The sequence below is a fragment of the Galeopterus variegatus genome, unplaced genomic scaffold (genome assembly GCF_000696425.1).
Source record: "Galeopterus variegatus unplaced genomic scaffold, G_variegatus-3.0.2 Scaffold1748, whole genome shotgun sequence".
NCBI lineage: Eukaryota > Metazoa > Chordata > Mammalia > Dermoptera > Cynocephalidae > Galeopterus > Galeopterus variegatus.
Genome location: NW_007727859.1, coordinates 154,025 through 173,470, shown reverse-complemented (window position 1 = coordinate 173,470; position 19,446 = coordinate 154,025). Strand labels below are relative to the sequence as shown.

At 42.4% G+C, this 19,446-nt stretch overlaps 1 protein-coding gene across 1 annotated transcript in view; it reads left to right on the top strand.

Annotated features, from left to right (window-relative positions):
• Positions 1 to 18,600: 18,600 nt before the first annotated feature.
• The window catches only part of RELA (v-rel avian reticuloendotheliosis viral oncogene homolog A), a 9,957-nt gene continuing 9,111 nt past the window's right edge, over positions 18,601 to 19,446 (top strand). Inside the window, exons 1-3 of the mRNA XM_008578721.1 lie at positions 18,601 to 18,712; positions 18,923 to 19,026; positions 19,135 to 19,254. Coding sequence (XP_008576943.1) covers positions 18,601 to 18,712; positions 18,923 to 19,026; positions 19,135 to 19,254 — 336 coding nt within the window. The remainder of the gene's footprint in view (positions 18,713 to 18,922; positions 19,027 to 19,134; positions 19,255 to 19,446) is intronic.

Below are 19,446 nucleotides of genomic sequence, written 5' to 3'. Positions count from 1 at the left end.
GGTCATCCTGCCCACCATGTTGCTGATTTCTCCTCTACGTTGGATGCTGTCTCATGGGCAATAACACGAGACACAAAGACCCACACACTTCGTCTCCACTCTCATAGGTCCACCCGCATGCCTCTTCTGAAGCACATCTCCTTATCTCTGACCTCTCAAGTTGGCTACTTCCAGGCCCCCGACCAACCAACTCAGGCATTCGCCACTGCCAAGGAATCCATACCTGTTCTTATTTCTCCCTCCACACCAAGTTGATGGCCAGGTCTACTGCTTGAAGTTGTTCCCCCTGGGAGAATTACTCTCTCACCACTGTCTTTCACCCTGGGTGGAACCAGAGGACAGCAGCAGTCCATTTTTGGTTCACTCCACCTTCTACTGACCCATCCATGAACAAAGTCTGAGTTTTTCTTATTTTGGCTGGTCATAAGGAACCCCCAAAAGGTTACTGGTCTGAGCTGAGGGAGAGATATTGATGTACAGAGATAGGTAAGGATCAGGTCTCATGATGAGTTTTTCTTATTTTGGCTGGTCATAAGGAACCCCCAAAAGGTTACTGGTCTGAGCTGAGAGAGAGATATTGATGTACAGAGATAGGTAAGGATCAGGTCTCATGGTCATGAAACTTACTTGTGCCTTTTGCATCTGCTCATATTCATGACTATATCACTTTGAAATTGGTGGGGCTGGCGATTCCTAGATCATGTGGGCAGGGACCCTTTTACCTTAACCTGAACATATGTAGAGCTCTCTTTTGCTCTGGGTCCTGCTAAAACCTGACAGTTTTCAAGCCACTCAGTGAGTGGATCAGAGTAGAATTCCTAAGTGTGGTATATGCTGTTGTCTAAATCTAACCCCTTCCCACCCCCCCAAAAAAGCCTACCAGATACTGTGATCTTTTCCAGTGGTAGGAGATGCAAGGTGCAACAACTGATTGTAGTCCGTCGTATGAGTATACCACAATATGTTTATCCATTCTCTTGTAGCTTACATCTTTCTCATATGAAAAAGATATAAGCATCTTGTATGTTTTGTGAATGAATTTTTAAAAAAATATTTTGGGAAAATACGTAACAGTGGAGTTGCTGAGCCATAGGACAAATGTAGACTTAACTTTATAAGTGTTCCCCAAAGTGGTTGTACCATTTTATGCTCTCACCAGCAAGAGTTCCAGTTGCTCTGTGTCCTCTCCGTCATTTGGTGTTTTAGTCTTTTCTATTCTAGTATGTGTAAAGTGGTATCCCATTATAGTTTTAATTTGCATTGCCCTGATGACTATTAATGAATATCTTTTCATGTGTTTATTTTATTTTATTTTTTAAAGCTTACAGCACTCCGGGGCTGGCCCGGTGGCGCACTGGATAGTGCGCCGCTTGGGAAGTGCGGTGGCGCTCCCACCCGAGGGTTTGGATCCCACATACAGACCGGTTCCCGCTCGCTGGCTGAGCGAGGCGCGGGAGCAACACCGAGGCTTGCAATCCCGTTGCCGGTCCCCAGTCCGGTACGGGGGCAACACTGAGGGTTGCGATCTGTTGCCGGACACGGAAAAAGACAAAAGACAAAAAAAAAAAAAAAAGCTTACAGCACTCCGTATTCCCAAGCAGTCTCCCATCAAAGTATTAACCAGGCTTGACCCTGTTTAGCTTCCAAGATCAGATAAGATCGGGCACATTCAGTGTGGTATTTCCATAGATTCATGTGTTTATTGACCATTTGTCTGTATATCTTCTTTTGTGAAGCTTCTGTTCAATTCTTTTTCCTGTTTTTAGTGGGTTGTTTGTCTTTTTATCATTGATTAGTAGAAGTTCTTTATATATCCTGGATACAAGTAGTTTCTTGATGTATGTGTTACAAATATTTTTTTCCTGTCGCCTATCTAGTCATTTTGTTAATAAGTCCCAGAAAGAACATATGGAAAACGTGAAGTACAGGTAATTAAGAGATAATGGGTATGAATTTTTCACAACTGATGAAAAACATCAATCCACAGATCCAGGAAACATAATTTATCCCAAGGAGTTTAAGTAGAAATAAATCTATGCCTAGACAGATTCTAGTGGAACTGTAGAATATCAAAGACAAAGAGGAGACCTTAAAATCAGCCAGAAGGGAAGGACCAGTTTCCAACAAATAATAGAATAATAGCAAATTTCTCAACACAGCAAAGAAAGCCACAAAACAAGGGAGTGATATCTGTAAAGTTTTGGGAGAAAATAACCATCTAGAATAATGTACTCACCAAAATTATCTTTCAAAAATGAAGATGGAAGGGCCGGCCCGGTGGCGCACTGCTACAGTGCGCTGCTTGGGAGCATGGCAGCGCTCCCGCCGAGGGTTCGGATCCCACATACAGACCGGTTCCCGCTCACTGGCTGAGCGAGGGGCGGGCGCAGCACTGAGGGTTGCAATCCCGTTGCCGGTCCCAGTCCGGTACGGGCGCGACACTGAGGGTTGCGAAAAAAGACACGAAAAAAGACAAAAAGGAAAAAGAAAATGAAGATGGAATAAATCCATTTGCAGATAAACAAAAACTGAAGGAGTTTCATAGCAGGAAATCTGCTCAAGGACCTTCTAAAAGATTTCAAGAGAAAGTAAAATTATCCTAGAAGACAATTCACGCTGCAGGAAGAAGTGATGAACTTGCTGGTTAGCTCAGCTGGTTAGAGCATGGTGTTGATAACACCAAGGTCTGGGGCTCAATCCCTGTATTGTTTAGCAAAAAAAAGAAGAAGATGATGATGAACTAAAAAGTGGCAAACATAGTTAAATTCAAATAAACATGGTTGGTTGGTGAGTTCCGGTCAAGATGGCAGAATACAGTCTCCAGCATCACTCTCTCCCACAAATCAACAAATTTACAACTATAAAAATGTAACAATGGGGGCCGGCCCAGTGGCTCACTCGGGAGAGTGCGGTGCTGATAACACCAAGGCCCTGGGTTCGGATCCCATATAGGGATGGCCGGTTAGCTCACTGGCTGGGCGTGGTGCTGACAACACCAAGTCAAGGGTTAAGATCCCCTTACCGGTCATCTTTTAAAAAAAAAAAAAATGTAACAACAGCCAAGGCGGGTCTACTGGAGCTCAGGGGAAGAGGAGGAGAGACCTACGGAGTACATAGGACAGTCAAGACATTGTTTCATATTAAGACTTTATTAAATATGCATGTTCAATATTGTCATCTCAATAGATATAGATAAGGCATTTGACAAAATCTAATAATCATGGCAGAAGCTCTCAGCAAACTGGGAATAGAAAGAAACTTCCTCAACCTGATTAGTGGCATCTATAAAAAACCTGCAGCTAACATCTTACTTAATGGTGAAAGAGAATGTTTTCCTTGTAAGATGTGGAAAAAGAAAAGGATATCCACTGTTACTACTTTTATGTTCGATTTGTACTAGAGGTTCTAGCCGGTGCAATAAAGTACAAAAAAAAAAAAAAAAGGAATTAAAAGGCATCCAGATTGGAAAGGAAAAAGCAAAGCTGCCTTTGTTTACAGGCGACATGATCATCTACATAGAAAATCCTAAGGAATTTTTTTTTAAGTACAAGAATTAATATGAGTTTAGCAAGGTTGCAGGATGCAATATTCAAAAATAAATTATATCTCTATATAATAGCAACTAACTATCAGGAATTAAATTTTTAAAAATATTTAAAATGAGATAAAAGTATTGAATACTTAGTATAAATTTGACAAAAATTGTGCAAGACCTCTTCACTGAGAACTACAAAACATTGCATTGAGAAATTAAAGAATACCTAAATAAGTGTAGAGATTTCCTTAGAGCATGGATTAGGAGACTTAATATTGTTAAGAATGTCACTTCTCCCCAAATTGAGCTATAGATTCAAAGGTTTTTTATAGACATTGACAAGCTGATTCTAGCACTTATGAGACATATTTTAGTGCTGCAGTAATCAAGACTCCATGGTACCGGCATAAAGATAACCATATGGGCGAATACAAGAGAATAGAAAGTCCAGAAGCACCCCCCACATATATATTGTCGATTGCTTTTCAGCTATGGTGCCAAGGCGATTCAGTGGGGAAAGATCAATTTCTTTCAACAAACAGTGCTGAAACAATTGGATAGCTACATACCTGTATTAGTCTGTTTTTGTAGCTTATAACAAAATACTTGGAGCTGGGTAATTTATAAGAAAACAAAATTTACTGCTTACAGTTTTTGAGGCTGGGAAGTCCAAAGTCCATCTGGTGGTGGTGACAGCGAACCAGGGGTCTCACACTGCAAGATGGTGGGAGCAGAGAGCAGAGGGAGACGGACTCTCCTCTTCTTTTAAAGCCCTCAGAACCACACTCCTGACCACCATTTTTAATCCATTCACTACTGCACCATCCTACAATCCAATCACCTCTTCAAGGCTCCACCTTTCAATTACCATAAGAGGATTTCCCACCCACTTAACAGTCACAGTGGGGGCTAAGTTCCTAATACATAAAACCTGGGGGACACAATTCAAGCTTCACCAAGTTTGGGGGGACATAACTCAATACACTACAATTTCAAAAATTGGAGAAAGAGCTTGTGGATAGTGAATACGTGGGGGGCTTGCACATCCACACGTGGGGAGGGTGGCGCACCCTGACTCCACAGGGGCAGAAGCTCCTGCACTTGGGACGCTTCCAGACCTTGCCCTAGGTATCTCTTCACCTGCCTGTTTATTTGTATCCTTTAAAATATCCTTCGTAATTGACATAATTCGGATATGTCTGTCTCCCCCAAGCTCCTGTTGAAATCTGATCCCCAATGTGGCAATGTGGGGAGGTGGGACCTAGTGGGAAGTGTTTGGGTCATGGGCGAGATCACTTATGAATAGATTAATGCCCTACCAGGAGATGGGGGAATGGATATGCTCCTGCAAGAGGGGGGTTTAAAAAGAGCCTGGCACCTCCTCTCTCTCTCTCTCTCTCTCTCTCTCTCTCTCTCTCTCGCTTCCTTTTGTGCCATGTGGCTGGCTGCCCTGTTGTTTTCCGCCATGAGTAGAAGCAGCCTGAGGCTGGCACCAGATGCAGCTGTCCCAGAATTGTGAGCCAAATAAACCTCTTTCCTTTATAAATTCCCCAGTCTGGGTGGAGGACACCCAGCTGGTGCCCGCTGCAGCATTGATTCCTTGCTTAGTGGAGGGGGAGAAACCCCCACATTTGGACACGGAGGTCTTCTGTGTTGAGTGTGGTGTGAGAACAGAGGAATAACTGTTTTGTTTTTTCCATAGTCGGGACAAATCATATCTGAATGCTACACTATGAAGCTATTAAAAGGAATGAGGCAGATCTGTATGTACTGATATGGAGCAATCCACAGATAAGTGGAGCAAAGGAAAGCGTGAAGGAGTAGCCTATGACAGCGTGCACGTGTGTGCGCGCACGCGTGTGCACGTGTGTGTGTTCTTTGATAACATGTACACCTCGTATTGTTTAATTTTGCTACTGTAACAAAATACCATAAATCTAGTGGCTTAAAACAATATGGGTTTATTCTCATGCAGTTCTGTAGTTCGACAGTCTGTAATCATTCTCACTGGTTCCTTCTGGTGGCCCTAAGGGGACAATCTGTTTCCTTGCCCTTCTCAGCTTCTGGTGGCCGCCTGTATTCCTCGGCTTGTGGGCCCTGCCTCCATCCCTGAAGCACATCACTCCAATCTCTGCTTCCATCGTCACATTGCTGCCATCTCCCCATTGACCATCCTGCCTCTATCCTACAAGGGCCTCTGTGATTGCACTGGGCCCGCCTGGACAACCCAGGGTGATCAATCTCCCCATGTCAAGATCCTTAACTTAATTCTATCTGCAGCATCCCTTCTGGTGTGTAGGATAGCGTATTCACGGACCATGGGGATTAGGATGTGGATATTTGGGGGGACCTTGTTCAGCCTCCCAGAGACATGTTCTTGTGTACTCTGTCTCTGGAAGAAAAAGAAACTGCTAATGGTAGTTGCCTCTGGAGATAGGAATGGGGATGGGGGATGGGCTAAGGGGCAAGGGACTTATGCTTTACTCTACACCCTTTGTACTTTCTGAGTTTGTGTGTTTGTATTCATTTTAAAAACAATGACATATGCTCAGTGTGGAGATTTTAGAAATTGCAAAAAAAAGAGATACAAATATTAATGATAATTTAACTACCCAAACTCAACCACTGTTAATATTTTTGGTGTATCTCCTCATATTGTTTTTTCTATTCACAGTTACGTCTGTGGCAGACAGAATAATGGCTTTCCAGGGATGTCCAAATCCCTGTCCCCAGGACCTGTGAGTGCGTCACCTTCCATGCCAGAGGGGGTTTTGCAGATGTGATTAAGGATCTTGAGTTGGGAAAATTATCCTGGATTATCTGGGTGGGCCCTTATAAGAGGGAAGCAGGGGGTCAGACAGAGAAAAGATAATGTGGCAATGGACACAGTGGTCTAGCAATGTGACCAGGAGACAAGGAATGGGGGTCATCTCTAGTGGCTGGAAAAGTCAAGGACTTAATTCTGCCTTGGCGCCTTCAGAAGGAATGCAGCCCTACCTACCCATTCTGGACTTCTGACCTCCAGAACTATAAGAGAATCATTTTGTGCCATTTTGGGCTACTAAGATAATGGTAAGTTGTTCCAGCAGTGTTAGAGTACTAATGCAGTGTCTCTAAGTCATAAGCATTTCCCCACATGCTTAAATATTTTTTGTGAACACTGTAATGGCTCTTTAACGTTATTGTTCATTTATTTGCCTTCTCTTCCAGACTGGAAGTTGTGCAAGGGTGGGGCCATTTACGTCTTGATCACCATTATATAATTCCCACAGTGGGCCCTTAATAGTTATTCATCTTATGAATCAATGAATATACCATAATTTATGTAATCATTATTTTATCTTGGACATTAAAATTATTTCCAATGGTTTACTTTTTTTTTAAGTGCCTGTTGCCATAAATAGCTGGTAATAATAATAAGCTTTCAAGTGCTTTACATCCGTTATCTCAATTTAATCCTTACAAGAACCTCATAAGTAAATGTTATTATCATTTCCCTTGCCCAAGGTCACATAGTAAGTGGCAGAAACCCAAATTTTTCAGGCTCCAGATCCAACACTCAACTACTACAACTCTACAGCCTCATCAAAAATTAGAACAGACTGTTTGTGCTGATTTTGATGGCTTCTCTTTTTACTAAATCACATGTATCGAACATCTCCCCATATCATTACAAATTTTACTATCATTTAAAAATGTTACTTAGACCTGGCCCTATGGCTTAGTTGGTTAAAGCACCTGTCTCGTAAAAATGTTACTTAGTATTCTATTGTATTTATCTACCATAACTTATTACTAAATATTTTAGATTATTTCCATTGTAAATTTAATCAAATTTGTTTCCACTCTTCATATGGAAAATTTCAAATATACACAAAAGTAGAGAGAATAGCATAAAAAACTCCTAGGCGCCCACACCCAGCTTCAACACTTATTAACATATGGCCAATCTGGGCCGGCCCGGTGGCGCACTGCTACAGTGCGCTGCTTGGGAAGCGCGGCGTCGCTCCCACCGAGGGTTCGGATCCCACATACAGACCGGCCGCTCACTGGCTGAGCGAGGAGCGGGGGCAACACGGAGGGTTGCGATCCCGTAGTCGGTCCCGGTCCGGTATGGGCGCAACACTGAGGGTTGCGATCCGTTGCCAGTCACGAAAAAAAAAAAAGACAAAAAAAAAAAAAGACAAAAAAAAACATATGGCCAATCTGTTTTGTCTATACCCCTCGTCCAGTACCTTCCCCTGGGGACTAGATTACTTTGAAGCAAATTCTCAGACATCATATCATTTCACCTGCAAGTACTTTAGCATTAAACACATTTTTATACCATAAAATTGCCTGTCACCTGAGTTATTTCCCTAAAAAACAAATCGGATCATATACTCAATAAAGATTTGTTGACTGGAAAAAAAATCTTGGAAAAAAGAAAAAGAATGAAACTTGCCCTTACTTCACACCATGTGCAAAAGTTAACTTGAAATGGATCATAGACCTAAATGTAAGGACTAAACCTATAAGACATCTAGAAGAAAACATGGGAGAAACTCGTAATAATCTTGGGATTGGCAAAGATTTTTAAAACATGACACGAAAATCATAAAATATAAGACTTAAAAATCAACAAATTGCACTTCAGCAAAAATAAAAATTTTTGTTCTGAAAATAGTACTGTTACGAAAATGAATAGGCAAGATACAGACCAGGAGGAAACATTTCCAAAACATACATCCAACAAAGGACTTAGGTTGAGAGCACATAAAACCACTTATAATTCAAAAAAGTCCACCCAATTCTTTTTAAAGGCAAACATTTCAAAAGACATTTCATCAAAGAAGATACATGGGTAGCAAATAAGCGTATGAAAAGATTCTCAAAAAATGTCTGGCAAGACTTATCCAGAAAAAGAGAAAGTGCTAATAACTAGCATGATGAATGAAAAGGGAAATGTAACTATAGATATAGCAGACATCAAAAAGGTAATAAAGAGAATTTTCATCAACTTAATGCCAATAAATTTGAAAACCTAGTGTTATGGTCTGAATGTTTGTGTCCCTCAAAATTCATGTGTTGAAACCTAACCCCCAAGGTGATCGTATTAAGAAATGGGGTCTTTAATACCAGATGATTAGGTCCTGAGTGCTCCACCCTTATGAATGGGATTAGTGTCCTCATAAAAGAGGCTTGAGGGGGCCGGCCCGGTGGCACACTGCTACAGTGCGCCACTTGGGAGCGTGGTGGCGCTCCCGCCAAGGGTTCAGATCCCACATGCAGACCGGTTCCCGCTCACTGGCTGAGCGAGGTGCGGGAGCAGCACCGAGGGTTGCGATCCCGTTGCCGGTCCTGGTCCGGTGCGGGGGCGACACTGAGGGTTGCGATCCGTTGCCAGACACGGAAAAAGACAAAAAAAAAAGAGTCTTGAGGGAGCCCTTTTGCCCCTTCCCCCATGTGAGAATACAGCATGAAGGCACCATCTTGGAGGTAGAAAACAAGCCCTAATCAGACACTGAGTCTGCAGCTGCCTTGATCTTGGACTTTCCAGCCTCCCAGAACTGTGAGCAATAAACTTCCATGGTTTATAAATGACCCAGTCTAAAGTATTTTGTTATAGCAGCCTAAACAGACTAAGACACCCAGATAAAATGAATACATTTCTAAAAATATAAAACTTTTCAAACTTGACTCAAGTAAAATGGAATAGTCCTATAAATACTAAATATTTGTATGTATTAAATAAACTGAAGTATTAATTGAAATTTTCTCACAAAGAGGTTCTTCTTTTAAAAAATTTTTATCTATAAAGTTACATAATTATGTATTTATGAGTAAAATGATATAAGGTCTAGTTTAATGCTCTAACCTCCCCCCCAAAAAAAGTGGAGGGGAGAGAGGAAACTGATATAAACTGAATGATGGGTACGTGTGGGTTATTATACCATCCTTTCTGATATTGAATATGTTTCAAAATGTTCATAATGAAAAAATAAATAAATAAAATAACAGTTTTCCATGAAGAAAGCAACAACCTCAGGCAGTTTTACTAAACTTTTAAGGAAGAAATCAGTACAAACTTGTATGAGCTCTTCCAGAGAATAGCAAAGAAGGAATTTTTCCTCAAAGCATTCCATAAGGCTGGTACAATTTTGATACCAAAATTAGACAAGGTCAGTATTCTTTTTAAAAAGAAAACTACAGCCATTTTTTTACAAATATAGTTGCAAAAATAAAACTCTTCTCCTAAAATGTCAATGTATCAAATTCAACAATGTGATAACACACTGTGACCAAGTTTTTTTTTTAACTTTATTTATTTAATTAATTTTATTTTATTTTTATTGTAACATAGTCTATTGTACATATCTCTGGGGTACAGAGTTGAATATCAATACTTATGAATATCAAAATTAGAATAATTATTATACACAATAATATACTCTATCATTGCTGTTCGTGGCCCTTTACCAATTCCCCCCTCCCCCTCCCTTCCCGCTTCTAGTAACCTCAGTTCTCCTTTTGAAAGTTCTGTGTATTATTGTGAATGCTGTATGTTTCTTTCTTTCTTTTATTTATATGTTTATTATTTTAGCTCCCACTTATGAGTGAGAATGTACAGAATTTCTCTTTCTGTGCCTGGCTTATTTCACTTAATATGATTTTCTCTAAGTTCACTCATGTTGCTGCAAATGGCAATATTTCATTCTTTTTTATGGCAGAGTAATATTCCATTGTGTAGATACACCATAGTTTCCTTATCTAGTCCTCTGATGATGGACATTTAGCTTGGTTCCAACTCTTGGCTATTGTAAATAGAGCTGTGATAAACGTGGGGGTGCAGGTATCTCTTTGCCATAATGCTTTCCATTCCTTTGGTATATACCCAGCAGTGGGATTCCTGGATTTCTATCTGTAGTTGTTTAAGGAATCTCCATACTGTTTTCCACAATGGCTGCACCAATTTACAGTTCCACCAACAGTGTAGGGGGGTTCCCCTTTCTCTGTGTCCTCGCCAGCATTTGTTATTCTCTGTCTTTTTGATAATAGCCAGCCTAACTGGGGTGAGATGATATCTTAATGTGGTTTTGATCTTCATTTCCCTGATGCTGAGTGATGTTGAGCATTTTTTCACGTTTCTATTGGCCATTCGTATATCTTCCTTTGAGAAATGCCTATTCAGTTCTTTTGCCCATTTTTTAATCAGGTTATTTGGTTTTTTACTGTTAAGTTGTTTGAGTTCCTTGTATATTCTGGATATTAATCCTTTGTCAGACGTATAGTTTGCAAATATTTTCTCCTACTCTGTAAGTGGTCTTTTCACTTTTTAATTGTTTCTATGACCAAGTTTTTCATCCCAAGAATATAAAGTGGTTTACTATGCTGAAATCTAAGTCGTTTTCTACATTAACAGATAAGGAAGAAAAACCATATAATGTTCTCTGTAGATGCAAGAAAAGCATTTGATAAAAATCAACACCCATTTCATCATAAACGTTCTTAGTAAACTAGCACTAGAAAGGAATTTTCTTAACCTGATAATGGATATGTACCAAAAAAATTACAACAAACATCATGGTAATGGAGTTTACTTACATGGGTGCTTCCCATGTAAATGGGAAAAGGCTGTTAGTGTATTCTTTAAATCAGACACATATCTATTAAAATCAGGAGTATGATCATTAAATCAGGAATAAGACTCTTGTAGTAGATTGAGTACAATAAAGGCCCCAATTCTTTCCTTCTTTGTAGCCACACCCCTTGCAATGTGGCTTTGTAGCTTCTTCCATCAAGGGGCAGAATCTATTTCCCACACTTGAATCTGGACTGGACTTACGACTCCAGGACTGGAAGAGGAAGAAGGGACTTCCTTTTATTTGGTGGACCAGCTGGCCAGTATGGGGATCTGGACCCCTGACCTTGGTGCTATAATACCACACTCTAACCAACTAAGCTAACTGGCCAGCCCTTCCTCCCATCTTTCTAGGACTGTCCTGTGTGCACCTCTGCCATGCTTATTCACCCAGGCAGCAGCAATTCCTTCTTGTAGCAGCTGCTGGATTCAGTTTGTTTCAGGCCCAAGGAGTCCTCCTCTGTGCTCAGAAACACCAGTACCAGCCGAGCAGTGATCCCTGCTCACAGGTCTGAGTTTCAGCTCCCAGGAACTCTCCCCTAAGTTTCTTAAGTTTTGGTAAATTCTGACTTCTTTTTTTTTGTTCCCCAGCCCTAACGACAGTCACTGCTTCTGCAGTTACTACCTCCCTGATACCAAAGAATTCTCCTTTTATCTTTTCATTTACCTAGTTGTGGGGAAAATAGGATAATTTAGTCAGGCTCCCTCAGCTTAGGTCTGGTTGGGGGTTGTGCAGCACATTTCTTTGTAAACAAGTTGTGTGTGGGTGGCGTTAGTGTGCACTTGCACCAATGTATCTTTTTAGTTTTGTTGCTATTGTGTGTTCTTAAGTTTGTGAAGCAGGCTGGCCGGCAGAGAGCTCACGTCTAAAAATAGAGCATGTTTACTCTGCTGGCAGCTGCTCAGTTTCAGTTTTTCTTTGGACTTTGCCAGTAGCAGTTGAGTTTCTGAGCTTCTCTTTGGACTGCCTAGCTATTAGACGTGTGCGTGCTGAATAAAGACTATTCCTTCTTCAACCAAGGCTCCAAGGACCTTTTTGTCCAGCTACCTAGCTCATAGACCTGTGTGTGAAGGCTTCGTGAACAGGCTCAAGAGGTCTGTGAGCTCCAGACCCAGCCCTAGCTCTACACTAGTCAACAACTTTCTACCTAGTTAATACTTTTTATTTTAACAATTTAATATAAAAAACTAGATAGAAAGTATGAACAAATCATACTGTTCAAATAACTAAGTATGATTTCTGTCCCCTGCTGGACCCAGAGCAATACACAACAAAGCATCATTGAGCCCAGGAAAGAAGAACAAAAATTGTGCTATGAGAATGGTTAGCCACATGGGGAAAAAATGGGGGGTGTGTGGTGAATACAAAGATCTATTTCAGATGAATTAACAACCTACAAGTCAAAGCAAGATATTCAAACTTTTAGAAGAGGCCTGGCCATTTAGTTCGGTTGCTTAGAGCTGGTGCTGATAACACTGAGGCCAAGGGTTCAGATCCCTCTACCAGCCAGCTGCCACAAAATAAAAACTTTTTGAAGAAAATACAGTAATAGTCTTTCTGATGTTGATTAGAAAGGATTCCTGTAGAAGATACAAAAATTCATTTAAAAAGTAATACATTTTGGGCTGGCCCGGTGGCGCACTGCTACAGTGTGCCGCTTGGGAGTGTGGCAGCGCTCCCGCCGAGGGTTCGGATCCCACATACAGACCGGTTCCCGCTCACTGGCTGAGTGAGGTGCGGGCGCAACACCGAGGGTTGCGATCCCGTTGCCGGTCCCGGCCCGGTACGGGCACGACACTGAGGGTTGTGATCCGTTGCCGGTCACGAAAAAAAGAGACAAAAAGGAAAAAAAAAAAAAAAGTAATACATTTTACTATATTGAAATTTAGAATTTCTGTTCATCAAAAGACATCCTGGCACTACTACTTACCTAAGAAATACTGTATATAAAATATAGTTATATTTTAAAAGAAGAAAACATGAAATTGAAAAAAGTCATTATCTATAGGCGGAGGGAGAGAACAGGTTGGAGAGGACAGGGATAAGAACTAGACTCCTTTTAATTAAAAACAAAACAAACAAACAAAAAGAAACTAGACTCCTTTTAACATACCTTCTTGTGTAGATTTGAGTTTGGAATGATGCAATTTTTCATGTAATTATGAAGAAAAATAAAAATTTAAAAGGCTATTCCTAAAAATTGAAAATAAAAAAATTTTTGATTGCATAACTTCACGGAGATTAACTATTCAAGGCTACTTTTCTGTTGGGGGGAGGGGGGTGGCTGTACAAGGATCTGAACCTACGACCTTGGTGTTATAAGGCTGCACTCTAAGCAACTGAGCTAACCGGCCAGCCCAATTCAAAGAGATTTAAAACAAAGTAATTTGACTGTCATCCCTAGTGGGCTATAACCAAAGCAAGAACTGCAAAAATACATTCTGTTTTCAGAAATCATATTATTGATAGTAGAGTTGGTATTGTTCTTTTTTTTAAAAAAAACATGACCAGTAAGGGGATCTCAACCCTTGGCTTGGTGTTGTCAGCACCACGCTCAGCTAGTGAGCAAACCGGCCATCCGTATATGGGATCCGAACCCGCGGCCTTGGTGTTATCAGCACCGCACTCTACCGAGTGAGCCACGGGCCGGCCCGGTATTGTTCTTATGAGACTGATTTGTATATAATGTGTGATAAAGCAAATGAGTGGTTGGTGTCAGAGAACTGAGTTTTCTTAATTGTGGTAGATCTATATAAATTTTACCATTTTAACCATTTATAAGTGTACAGTTCAGTGGCATTTGGTACATTCACACTTTTGTGCAAACATCACCATTATTCATCCCCAGAATCTTTTTACCATCCCCAACATAAACTCTGAAGCCATTAAATAATAACTCCCCACTGTCCCCTCTCCCCACCCTCTGGTAACCTCTATTCTACTTTTTTTTTTTCTTTTTTTTTTTTTGAGACCGGCCGCACCACGCTCAGCCAGTGAGCGCACCGGCCATCCCTATATAGGATCCGAACCCGCAGCGGGAGTGCTGCTGCGCTCCCAGCGCCGCACTCTCCTAAGTACGCCACAGGCTCGGCCCTCTATTTTACTTTCTGACTGTATGAATTTGCCTATTCTAGGTAATTCAAATAAGTAGAATCATACAATACGTGTCCTTGTGTATTTGGTTGTGTCACTTAGCATGATGTCTTCAAGTTTCATCAATGTTGCATGTATCAGAATTTCCTTCCTTTTTAAGGCTGAATTATATTCCATTGTATACATATACCACATTTTGTTTATCTGTTTATATTAGGGTTCTCCAGAGAAGCAGAACCAATAGGATATATATGAGTACATACAGATATATAAGGAGATTTATTATAGGAATTGGCTCACAAGATTATGGAGGCTGAGGAATCCCATGATATGCCATCTGCAAGCTGGAGAACCAGGAAAGCTGGTGGCGCAATTCAGTCCAAGTCCAAAGGCCTGAGAACCAGGGGAGCCAATGGTGTAATGTCTTGCAGTTCAAGGGCCTCCAGGAGTTCCGATGTCCAAGGGCAGGAGAAGATGGATGTCCCAGCTCAAGAAGAAAGAGAATTTGCCATCCCTCCACCCTTTTGGTCTTTTTGGGCCCTCAATAGATTGGATGACATCTGTCCACATTGGAGAGTGCATATCTTTATTCACTCTGATTCAATTGCTCATCTCTTCCAGAAACATCCTCACAGACACAGGCAGAGATCATGTTTTACCAGCTATCTGGGCATCCCTTAGATTGGTCAAGTTGACACATGACCATTTATCCATCTACGGACGTTTGGGTTGCTTCTACCTTTTGGCTATTGTGAATAATGCTGCTATGAACATTAGTGTACACATCTGTTTGAGTCACTGGTTTTTATTGTTTTGTGTATATACCCACAAGTGGAATTGCTGGATCATATGGTAATTCTATGTTTAATTTTTTTGAGGAGGTGACATACTGTTTTCCACAGTGGCTGCACCATTTTACATTCCCACCAGCAATGCACAAAGTTTCCAGTTTCTCCACCTCCTCACCAACACTTATCACACAGCCATTCTAATGGGTGTGAAGTGGTATCTCTGTGGTTTTTACTTGCATTTCCCTAATAGCTAATGACGTTGAGCATCTTTTCATGTACTATTGGTCATTTGTACGTCTTCTTTGGAGAAATGTCTGTTCAAATCCTGTGCCCATTTTTGAATTGAGTTGTTTGGGTTTTTTGAGTTTTAGTTACCTATATATTCTGGGTATTAATTCTTATCAGATATGTGATTTGTAAATATTTCCTACCATTCTGTGGGTTGCCTTTTTACTCTATTGATAGAGTCCTTTGATAAACAAAAGTTTTTAATTATGAAGTCCAATATATTAATGTTTTCTTTTGTTGCATAGGATATGTCATATCCAAGAAATCATTGCCAAATCCAGTGTCATGAAGCTTTTACCCTATGTTTTCTTCTAAGAGTTTTATAGTTTTAGGTCTTGGATCCATTTTGAGTTAATTTTTGTATACGGTGTTAGGTCAGGGTCAACTTCATTCTTTTGCACGTGGATATCCAGTTTCCCCAGCACTGTTTATTTTTTTTTTATTTTTTTTATTTTATTTTATTTTATTTTTTGTCTTTTTGTCTTTTTTCCGTGTCCGGCAACGGATCGCAACCCTCAGTGTTGCCCCCGTACCGGACCGGGGACTGGCAATGGGATCGCAAGCCTCGGTGTTGCTCCCGTGCCTCGCTCAGCCAGTGAGCGGGAACCGGTCTGTATGTGGGATCTGAACCCTTGGACGGGAGCGCCGGTGCGCTTCCCAAGCGCCGCACTATCCAGTGCGCCACCAGGCCGACCCCCAGCACTGTTTATTTTTTTTTTATTTTTTTAATTTTATTTTATTTTATTTTATTTTATTTTTTGTCTTTTTGTCTTTTTTCCGTGTCCGGCAACGGATCGCAACCCTCAGTGTTGCCCCCGTACCGGACCGGGGACTGGCAATGGGATCGCAAGCCTCGGTGTTGCTCCCGTGCCTCGCTCAGCCAGTGAGCGGGAACCGGTCTGTATGTGGGATCTGAACCCTTGGACGGGAGCGCCGGTGCGCTTCCCAAGCGGCGCACTATCCAGTGCGCCACCAGGCCGGCCCCCAGCACTGTTTATTGAACACTGCCCTTTCCCCATTGAATGGTCTTTACACACTTGTTGAAACTCATTTAACCATATATGTGAGGGTTTATTTTCCCGGGTTCTCTATTCTCATCATCAGTCATAGGCTAGCACCACACTGTTTTGATTCCTGTAGCTTTGTAGTAAGTTTTGAAATCAAGAAGTGTGTGTCCTACAGCTTTGTTCTTATTTTTAAGATAGTTTGTCTATTTGGGGTCCCTTAAGAGTCCATAGGAACTTAAGGATGGATTTTTTCTATTTCTGCAAAGGGGAATGAAGAGTTTTGACATGGGAGAACCACGTAAAATGATTGCAGTTAGGTTAAAACCCTGTAGTCCTATTTTTTTTTCCTTGTTTTTTTTTTTTTTTTTTGTTTTTTTTTGTTTTTTTTGAATCAGTATGAACTCCTGGTACATTTTATTTTTTAAAAAAATTTTTTTCCTAATTTCATTGAAAATGTCTATGACTGACCCAGTGACAATAAGTATCCCTAGCACTCCAGCTGTGGTCTTTAAATACCATTTCCTACTGAGAGGAATCGGAACTCCTTGGAAAGCTGTCTGAATTCAGATCTGGGGCAGAACATTTACCAGATGAGCCTGGGAACATCTTTTCATACCAAACAGCAAGAAAGCTATCACAGATACTGGAATTGTGTCAAAAAGACGGAAGAACCAACTTAAAGAGGTTTCCACTGGCCAAAGATGGAACAGTTTGAACTTCAATAAGAATAATAACTGTAATTGATTAAAGCACATCAAATATGTTTAAATCCATGCATTCATTAAGATTTTTAAAAACCCACTTCTTGATCACATTTGGAGGATGGTAGAGAACCAAAGCATTATTCTGAGAACTGAGAAAGGAAAATTTAGGTATATACCCAAGAGAAACTCTTGAATGCAAGTACAACGGGAGACAGTCACAGGAATGTTCTTACCAAGATTGTTTATAGTAGCAAAAAACTGGACATCCAAATGCCCATCCTCAGGATGAGTAGATAAACCGTGGTATGTTTACACAACGGAATAGTATACAGCGGTGAGAAGTGAATGAACTATGAAAAGGATGTGTCTTCGTAAATGAGAGGAGAAAGCAATAACAAAAGACAACAGATAACACAATACCCTCTTCATCAATGTTCAAAACTAAGCAAAACCAGACAATATATCGTGGAGGCACGTATATGTGGCTCATTTCTTTCCTTTAAAATATAGAATTCTGCATGGTGATAGCAAAGACATGGGGGTAAGGAGGGGATGAACAGGCGAGGAGCAGGTGGGTAGATGGAAGTCACAGCGGTGTTCTGTCTGTACCCTTGAGTTTTGCAACGGGTACACTGGCATTCATGGTTTTAATTTAAAAATTATAAACATATATGAATTTTTAGAGGATGATGCAAGGATCGATGATGAGTTTGTCATTAACTAGAGAGTGTAATTAATTCATCTGTCAACCTTAAGTCCCTTCCCAAAAGAATAAACTGACTTTTCTTTTTTTTTTTTTTAAAGATGACCGGTAAGGGGATCTGAACCCTTGACTTGGTGTTGTCAGCACCACACTCTCCCAAGTGAGCGAACCGGCCATCCCTATATGGGATCCGAACCCGTGGCCTTGGTGTTATCAGCACCGCACTCTCCCGAGTGAGCCACAGGCCGGCCCATAAACTGACTTTTCTTTTTTTTTTTTTTAAAGACGACCGGTAAGGGGATCTGAACCCTTGACTTGGTGTTGTCAGCACCACACTCTCCCAAGTGAGCGAACCGGCCATCCCTATATGGGATCCGAACCCGTGGCCTTGGTGTTATCAGCACCGCACTCTCCCGAGTGAGCCACAGGCCGGCCCATAAACTGACTTTTCTTTTTTTTTTTTTTAAAGACGACCGGTAAGGGGATCTGAACCCTTGACTTGGTGTTGTCAGCACCACACTCTCCCAAGTGAGCGAACCGGCCATCCCTATATGGGATCCGAACCCGTGGCCTTGGTGTTATCAGCACCGCACTCTCCCGAGTGAGCCACAGGCCGGCCCATAAACTGACTTTTCTAATCACGGCCAGCCACATGAGAAACTGAAGTGAGTGGGAGGGGTGGAAACTCTATTTTCACTTTTCCTGTTTTCTCAGACTCTGGGAGAGCAAGTCAGAATTTCCAATCTTTTCCAATTCCCACATGATTTCCTAATTTAGAACGAATTCAGAGGAAATAAAAAGTCTTTCTCCATCTGGAGGAGACTCCGCTGCCTCCGGTGGAGCATCCTCATTCCGGAATGAGGCGGCAGCCGGGAGCGGACGGAGCTCCAGCCGCAGTCCCCACCCCCACCGCGCATGGACTCGCCTTGGGCTCGGCCTTGGCGCTGATAATAGCACCGGGGGCGGGGGGTGGGATCATACAGTTAGTTAGTGGGACCGCTTAGGCCATCCGAGGCTGGGCCCTAGTGGGAGGCCCTGGGGAAACGCACGGAGGGTCGTGACCCCGTGGGTCCCAGCGGCCCCCGTGAGTCCCGGACCTTCGGAGACACAAGCGGCAGCCTGCAGAGAGAAGGCTCTGGGGTCTACCCCCGAGCACCTCCCGCCCCCATTACCCCGTAGGCCGGCAGTTTGGCCGCATCTTAAGCGGGCGCTTTAGCGGGAGAGGCGACGAGCCCCGTCCGTGCAGCAAGCTCCGCGAAGCTCCACGATCCAAGCACTGCCAGGTGGCGAGGTCCGGGCTCCCCTGTCCCCCAGCCGCATCCGGATTGGGGTGGACGGGGAACTAAAGTGCTTCTGAGGCGCAACCAGCAGAAGGCACCTTTAGCGAGTAGGAAACCCGAGTGGAGTTCAGCCCCCCGATCCTCGCGGGCGCCGCGGGCTCGGGCCTTTCCCTGCGCAGCGCGGCCGACCGCAGCCTGGCGGCCCTGGCTGTGGTCCAGAGCGGGCCTCGGGTGACATCACCAAACTCCTCCGACCGGAGGGAGGGGCCCCGAAATCCCCTAAAAACATAGTGAGTAATCGGCGGGCCCGCCCTCCAGGCGGGGCCGGGACCGGGGAGCGAGCCGAGCCGCCGCCGCGCCAGCCCCAGGAGCGGCCTGCGAGCGGGAAAGCTCTTGGTCCCGGGCGCGGCGCGCTCTTGTTCC